The sequence below is a fragment of the Morone saxatilis genome, unplaced genomic scaffold, assembly GCF_004916995.1.
Source record: "Morone saxatilis isolate NCDOM2014 unplaced genomic scaffold, NCSU_SB_2.0 Contig18, whole genome shotgun sequence".
Classification (NCBI taxonomy): domain Eukaryota; kingdom Metazoa; phylum Chordata; class Actinopteri; family Moronidae; genus Morone; species Morone saxatilis.
The window spans coordinates 5,021,889-5,030,448 of NW_023339740.1; the positions used below are offsets into that span (position 1 = coordinate 5,021,889).

At 42.3% G+C, this 8,560-nt stretch overlaps 1 protein-coding gene across 1 annotated transcript in view; it reads left to right on the forward strand.

Annotated features, from left to right (window-relative positions):
* cntn3b (contactin 3b) overlaps positions 1-6,809 on the forward strand; it is a gene marked incomplete in the record, with an annotated part of 42,956 nt that extends 36,147 nt beyond the window's left edge. The window contains 7 exon segments of the mRNA XM_035662856.1: positions 1,572-1,642; positions 2,032-2,266; positions 2,665-2,774; positions 3,995-4,181; positions 5,750-5,862; positions 5,964-6,129; positions 6,674-6,809. Coding sequence (XP_035518749.1) covers positions 1,572-1,642; positions 2,032-2,266; positions 2,665-2,774; positions 3,995-4,181; positions 5,750-5,862; positions 5,964-6,129; positions 6,674-6,765 — 974 coding nt within the window.
* Between the last annotated feature and the right edge of the window lie 1,751 nt (positions 6,810-8,560).

The window sequence follows — 8,560 nt, forward strand, 5'->3', positions numbered from 1 at the left end:
TTTCATTAGTCTTTAATCACCTGAAAATAAGAAAATGTTGTGTTTTCGTTACCTTAGAATGAGAAATTTTTTCTACAGAGGGAGCGGGTCCTCTTCTACGGCACCTGCCATGTTGAACCGCCACGTTTCTACAGTAGCCCAGACCAAACACTCACTCTTGATACGATGCGAGATAAAATGATTGGAACCAAATTTGCCTACATGACAGGGCCTTCTACTTGGAAGGCAAGTGGTATTCTAGGGATGTCAGGAGAACCAATACTTCAGTACCAAGTCGATGCCAACGTTTTGAAAACATGATGGTACTTGTTTTTATAGTACTGTAGACACCAGGGAATCAACTCGACAGAGCAACTTCCTTACAGTCTAATGACTATGGCACATGATCTGCAGAGAAACACAGAGACAGACGCTCTATGGCGGACCAGGTGAAGCAAGAGTGAACAGCAGTGAACACACCAGCTGGTGCCGATGTCATTGGTTACCACGTTGGTTTCCATGGTTTTGATTGGCTACGTCATTAACAACGAGCCTGCTGTTGTTAAAACAGAATCACAGGTGAAAAAATCTCAAATGGTAGTTTTTTGGGTGACTTCATAAAACTTACTGCTGAAGAAAGGGGGGGGGGCTGTACTGAATGGAAAAGCTAGTAAAATAGTTTGTGAGTAGTAACAGTGAAATAAGTAAACAAGGAAACAACTATTAGAAAAGGATCCACTGTTGTTGTTTTTTTTGTAATATTCAGATCTTTTTAATAAAAGGAGTGTTGAAGTTGAAGTAGATGGGATTTATTGCTTTGCTCTAGGTTTTTACCGTGGTATCAATCTGTATTGAGAATTCCGAAATTTCACTGGTATCAACTGCTAAATTTCTGGTATGGTGACATGCTTACTACACACTGGTCCTTTAAATAACTTATATATAACTATATATTCTTGCTTCATCTTATTTGGTTAAAAAATATTTATGGGTCATACTGCTGTACTAATGGCATTTCAAGGTCACAATATAGCTACAACAATAACAGGCTCTGTTTCAGTACATGATCTTCAATTAATGCATAAATATGCAGAAGTGTGACATCCCAAAACGTATTGGGATGTCACTTCCCAGTGTCCAACCCTAACAGCAACAACAACCATACACAGGCATCAGACATGAATGCTGCAACAACCATTTGCTGACATACTGAATGTGATGCTCCACTTACTAAAGGATACTATAAGGACAGGCACGAGTGCTCCTCCACCTCCACTATCAGCTTCGCCATTACACTGCAGTGCACAAACAGCTGAGTGGGAATAGGAATGGAGTGGGTTGAGTCGAATGTCATTTGCAAAATACTACAGATCTTGGCTTGGTATTTATGCACAGTGACATTTGGGCAATATCAGTAATTCACCGTTCTCTGAAATGTTTGTTTGCACGGACTAAGGGATTTGTGGAATGTAGAATAGAGCACGGTATCTGCAGCAGGCAGCCTTGTCATAAGGCTACAAGTATAGTTGAGGCTTCTCGTTGAGCTTTGTAAACTGTGTTCTAATTGTTCCCCTCTGGGCTTTACCTCTCAGTTCCTGACACAGCTCCCACTGATGTTGGAGGTGGAGGCGGCACAAAGTCTGAATTAGTGATAACATGGGAGGTAAGTCATCTGTTACATTTTACTGTTCTCTCCATGGCCGAGTAATGGTTTTGCTTAATTGTGCAGAATTGAACGGAGCAATTTTATGACCCACATTAGAGTGAGACTCCTCTCCTCCGGCACAGCCTCCGAGTGCCATTTCTCCCTCCGAAAGCAGGGACAGAGAGCACTTCCTCTTAAGAGTTTTGCACTTTAGCCACAATTACATAGCCATGCAGGAGGAAAAGATAAGGCAAAAGGTGATTGTGGAGGGTTATGGGCGGTAACAAAGAGAGAGGCTCTGTCTAATCACAGAAGCCCTTGTCCGAGGTACAGCGCAGAGATGGGCCTGTCTGTTTCTTTGTCTGTATGCGTTTTAATATCACTATAGTTTTGTGTTTTGCTCCCAGCCTGTTCCCGAGGAACTGCAGAACGGAGAGGGCTTCGGCTACATCATCGCCTTCAGGCCTGTGGGCACGGTCACGTGGACGCGAGCGGTTATCTCCACACCTGGCGTGGCGCGCTACGTCTTCCGCAACGACACCATCCCACCCTTCTCGCCTTTTGATGTGAAAGTGGGGGCGTACAACAACCGAGGCGAGGGGCCCTTCAGCTCTATTGCCACCGTGTACTCGGCAGAGGAAGGTACAGAGAGCTGTGCCTAAATAAGCTATAATCTGTCTCTGTTCATCTATGACCTTGAATAGTAATGATGAAAAGATTTTTCCCCCAGTGCTGTTATTTCCCTCCACTCTCGAGCTGGGAATGTCAACTTGATATTAGTTATCATGCTGGTAGATTACAGGAAATCCTAGCAGACACTTACCACACTGCGCTGTCAGAGAGGTATTCTGTTAATTGAATTTGCTGGGCAGATAGTCTTCCCTTATGTCAGTCACAGATCCCATTAAAAGAGAGCTGGGGAAAAAGCTTCTCAGTGAAACTACAGGTCTATTCTGTGCCTTTGCTCGTATTGCTGTTAGTGTGTGTGTGATGGTGTTGGATAAGTCTCCGGGATTCTCACCATTGCTCTATTTCTGCAGTCCCCAGTGTGGCTCCTAAGAGGGTTAGGACTAGAAGTGTGTCTGCAGTGCAAATTGAAGTGATCTGGGAAGTTCTCCCCGCCATCCCAGAAAGAGTGCTTGGATATGAGGTACGTTATAGCTCGCTGCAAAACCATTATTTTTTCTCAAATAACATGATAATTGAGCTTTTCTCTGTGGCTTGTTCATCAGCTCAAAACCGTCCTTTCATTGTTCTTAAAATTAGTTTTTATGTAAACTTATAATATTCTACTATATCTTCTTGTGTATCTCTACATAGATTTTGTTTGAATAACATCATGAAATGATCTCAACACCAACAGCAAACCCAAAAGAGGGGGGAAAATCCTTTCAAGGATGCAAAGAGGGCTTTGCTGTTTTTTTCTCCCCCGGTGCTCTTTCAATATCTGTCACCTCTGGTCCTCAGCACAAAGCTCTGCAGTTGCCATAGCAGTTGCCACATTGTCCTTTTAGAACAGAGCTTATGCCTCCAAATGCGGTCCTGAAGTGGATAAGCTGCTGAATCTCAATATGCCACCAACAGTATGGATCCTGAGCAGTGGACTGCACATATATGGCACACAGCCTTTAATTAGCGTTGTTAGGACTGCAGATGCAATCCAGTTTCACTTTAATGTAATCATTATTATTACTGCTCAAAAGATTACATTACTGTAATCTGAATTCAGCTGTTTATCTTACACAGCTTTAATTGATAACACATTTGAAATGAAATAATTTACAGCAAGAGTATCCCCGAGGGCAGACTTCACATTTCAATTTAATTATTTATCGACTTAACTCTCATGTCACTTAATACCAGACACATGAATATTGAAGATGACCCAAAGCGAGCGGCAAAGTCCATTTGTTTTATCAAATATCTCTTCACCTGCACCCTTAATTGGAGACTAATAGCCTGAAGGAAAGCAAACTCTGCATCTTGTTTAACAGAGTAGGCCTCCTGCTTTGCTGTGATTTCTAAATACATATAAAGCATTTAGAAATATCTGTAAGATTTATCCATAACCTCTCCACTTTAACGGATAGTTATCATGATTTTTTCCTCCTATGACGGTTATCATATGACCCACTAATGCCCTGTTTATATGGCCAGGGTGGTTGAGAGGATGTGCATCAGTAATTGAGACTCCACTAGTGAAAAATTTATTATTCATCATCTCTCCCTCCCTCCCTTTCTGTAATACAAACAGCATTTCAGATTTAACGATGGAATATGAATTTCAATAATGCAGTGAAATGCACCACTAGAATCTGACTGTTGGTGCGCATGATTGTGACTTTTTTATTTATTAATTCTTTCACACAGGCCGTGTACTGGGAAGACGACACCAAGCCTGACACTGTTGGCAAAGTGCGCATATCTGGAAACTACACACTGGTTAACATCACGGGGTTGAAAGCGAACACAGTGTACTACCTCTCTGTGGCTGCTTTCAATACGGCTGGCCCCGGGCCACAGTCGGCGCCCATCAACACCACCACAAAGAAACCACGTGAGTCCATCCCAGAGGGGCATTGAAATCATCTCTAAATGGTCCTCGTCCATGAACCACGTCTCTCTCAGATGTCCTCAACAATATAGGCATAGCATTTCTTCCGCTTTTTTTGTTGTGCTCACTAAATGCAGTCCGACAAGTCCTTTCCATTTACCTTGGAAAAGAATAAGAGAAGTAAATCGGTGGGTTGAGAGGAACATAGCCAGAGTGAAAAAATAAAGACAGAGTTTTAGGTATTAAAAATGGACAAGTGATGTTAAAGCTAAACTAGACACCTAGACACAAGCTAGAGTCTTGAGATTTTTGGATTTCAGCCCAGACATTGTGCAAGTTAAGTGAAAAAGTAACCATAGCATTCTCATGTTTCATGACTCCGAGATCAGTGTCCTGCTTCCTCTGGTCGTATCTCTTTTTCATTTCCTGTGGCCAGAAATTTGCTGCCAGTGACCCTACAGTGTTTGACGCTACAATTTTATGTTGGGTGGGAGAGGCTCAGTTGTTATAGCAGTAATAGGAGGGTCACTGGTTCAATTCTCGACTCCCCCTGTTCAGTCGAAGTGTCCTTGGGCAAGATATACTGATGCCAAATTGCTCCCGATGGCTGTGCCGCCGGTGTGTGAGTGTTTGTCTGTGGATGAGCTTACTATCATCTTGAGCGTGTTTGATAGCAAGCGCTTGATTGCTCCTGATGAGCAGTTGGCACCATACATGGCATCCTCTGCCATCAGTGTATGAACGTGTGTGTGAATAGGGGAATGTGACAAGTGTTGTAAAGTACTTGGTGGTAGGTAGGCCAGAAAAGGGCTGTTTTAATAAAAAATAATTTACCAAAATAGTGACAATTCTATGGTGGCTAAGATCTAAAAGCAAATGTAAAAAAAAAGACACGCAAATACAAAACACAAGCAAATGTCAACCAATTTGAAAAAACGTGCAGCATTCTGAGAAAGAACCGAAAATCGCTGCAAGTCTAAACAAGTTTACAAAGTGCTTGACAAAATATATTAAAACAAAACAAAGATCAACAATAAGAAACCATTCAAAATACTGTCACAATATAAGAACAAAAGAAAAGAAAACAACACAGCAACAACAGCGATAAGCCTGTTTTTATCAGTTAGTTATTATTAAAAGAAATTCCAAATCATCCTGAACTTTACTTAGACTGAACTACTGGGGTACGTTTATTAGACAATAGTGGAGAGAGAGACAGGAAATGGGGGCGAGAGTATTGCAGCAAAGGTCATCAGTTAGATTCCAGTTGTGTAGTTGTCCTGTCCGTGGTGTTCTGTGCGACTGCAGGGTTTCTGTGTTGTCAAATTAGTGATGATGTTTTCTTCATTTGCTTTTATTTCGTCTATTTAAGTGTGTGTCTTCAGTGTGTGTGAGATCTCGGGCCACTCCTAATTAGTAAGGGTGCTATGCTGCAGCCTCAATGTATTATTCAGATGGATAAGATGAGGGTTTTTTTTCAAGAGGAATACTGAAGAAATCACTGACTATAATTTGCTTTATTTATTTGCATTTGCTTTAGTAGTATATTTTTACCTCTTTTCTTTGTTCAGCTCCAGATCGGGCTCCGCTCAACATACAATGGACCATGATTGGCTCCACACTCACGCTGCACTGGGATCATGTAGTAGCTATGGAGACAGAGTCAAAGGTCACTGGATATTTGGTAGGCCCCAATTCACTGCAAAGTTCTGATTTATCTCCAGAATCAAGGATGACGGTTTTTGCATTAAGCTCATTTTTCTGCATCACCCTCTCCTGCCTTAGGTGCTGCTGAAGAGACACCGCTACAATGACATCAATACCATCTTGACTAACAAAACCACTGTGGAGCTCAGCCTCTCCACCAATGACAACTATCTCATTCAGATCAAGGCCATGAGTGAGGGCGGCGAAGGCGCGGGCAGTGAACCCATCCACATCCATAAATTAAGTGAGTTCACTGTTGTCTTCTCTTCTTTATATCATTTCCTTTTTGACCACGGATAAAGCTTTTGTGAGGATTCAGTAATTCAGTTACAACGTTTAATTTGGCTCCATTGCATCCCTTTCCAACCATGTGTAATAGACTTATTTTGAGTGCGAGAAAAGCGACCTTTTTAGAAATGCGTGCGCGGTGTCATCCATCTCTGCCATGGGGTTATTATTCCTTGTTGACTGGCTGCACAGCGCTGCAGCATATAAAGCAGTTCTGTGCTCCCATCCCACTGCTGTGCAAAATTGTGAGGCGGCTCAGTTTGCCGTTCTCCTCTTTGATGTGATACGAACTTTATCTTCTCAGGATACCTAAATAGCCTCTCCTGTTGAAAGCCAGTAATAATGTAGATATGGAAAAAAAAGAAATCACACAAGGCTTTTGATTTATGATGACTTGTCAGAAATTTAGAGGATAGTGCAGCAGAGAGCAGGTTTTCTTCTTTTGATTGGGGGGGTATTTCTGGTTTCTTCACAAGCTGCTCTGCTGGTTTTTGTTGCAGGCATGGGAGCGCGGGGTTCAGGAGCGATCCGCCTCAGCCCATTGTACCTCTCTGCAGTCCTCATCAGTGCACTGCTCTGCTCCGTCTGGTGATGTCTAATCAGAGCCTACAGAGTGCCCTCCCTCCCCCTCCATCCCTTCAGTCAGCCTGTCCTATGTAAAACCCACCACTGGACTGGCACAAGGCCCGGGCTTCAGTGGCAGGGCTGGGAAAGACTGGAAAGGACTGGACTCCGCCGAATTCTTAAAGGGACCACGCCACTTTCTTTTAAAGGACCATCGGATAGAGACTTGATGATCTGCGTGCATGATATCTTTCGGTATTTCTTTCAGCGTCATAAGTGCCACTGTGCTCTAGGTTTCATTTTAGAAGTTATGATGTCTACATGACTTATCTTATGAGTCTCTTTGGAGATACTACTGCCTTAAAACCCATTTTACACATACAGTCCATACCAAAGTAGGTGACAGAGGCTGCTTGCTTTATGGTTTCTTTAACCCTACATAGAATCTTTTGCAAAAGATTCTACAAGAATTTATCTTCTCAAGGTCAACTTCTCCTAGCCTGTATTCATTGGTTGCATCCATATTTTATTGTCTCAAAAATAAATCTTAAAGTAAATCAGTTCCATTAATAGAATAGCATCTAATATCCACAGTTACCACATTTTATGCAGCTTTTGCTAAAAGAAACATCCATTGCAGGCTCAAAAGTTTTACCAAGCTTTGTCAGATATGTTAAAGTTACATAGAAAATTGATCAACTGTGCCTCGAACCCACTTATCCCTATACGTACTGAAATAATATTTGGTCAGTTTGAGAGCACCTGGCTCCTGAGCTCTCTACAATACTAGATATAGATCCTGGCATTTGCTCTCTATCTCGTGCTCCTCTAAATAATAAATGCCTATCACACTCTGCATTCTCAGTCTAGCGAAAAATATTGCAGAGAATAGAGAAGTCGGGTGTTACTAAGTCAAGCAGATCCCATGTGTACTGTCCCTCCTCTACATTTAGACGACCTGTGTTCTAGATATGTATATCATATCACAGAACATGTGCCATCCACACCCCTGATGACCAGCTGGCCCAGTGCACAATGGACTACAGGATAACAGTGCCTTCACCAGAGCTCACGCAGATTTTTTTTCCCTCCTTCTTTCCTTTTAAAATAGCTTAGGGGAAAGATTCATGTTGCAGAAGACTCATTGTTTTGCTTTTTTTTCTGAAAAAATTAGTTTTAATTAAAATTAATTAAATTAGGAAGGACCGGAAACTACGAATGTAGAGGGAGCCCATTATGGGAAAGGGTATGTTGATTACATTTTCACTGAGGCAAGTACACCGGGGCACCTAAGACAAAATTGGTTGGAAGCTTTAGGAAAGCCGCAGTGGATTGAGATATATGGTGGAAATTTTGGTTTTAGTATTTATGGTCTGTGGTATTATAAATGTATGAATCCATCCGTGGCATAATTTATGGGCTATTAAGGCATCAGAATAATTGATGCCAATACCACAGTGAAAGAACCCTGACTGGAAATGGAGCGAAAGGCATGGCTGTCATTTTACCCCCACCCCCACCCCCCACCCCATCACCGTCTATTGGACACACACCAGACTGAACAGTAACAAAAGAACATTGCTACTCTGCTGAGGGAGCTACTTTTCACGCCCTTTTATCATGTGGATGAGTCTGTCAAAAGCCACCCAAGTAAGAGCCGAGGTGTGATTACTGGGGTCCTGACAATGTTCATGTGGATGTGGAAGGATACAGTCAACTGAACTGCTACACATTACTGTGCCTTTACCGAACATGGGGCTGTGTAGGTCATTAGCTCGGAGGCTGTCGTCGTCTGTATTTTGCACTTTTTACCCCCCCCCCCA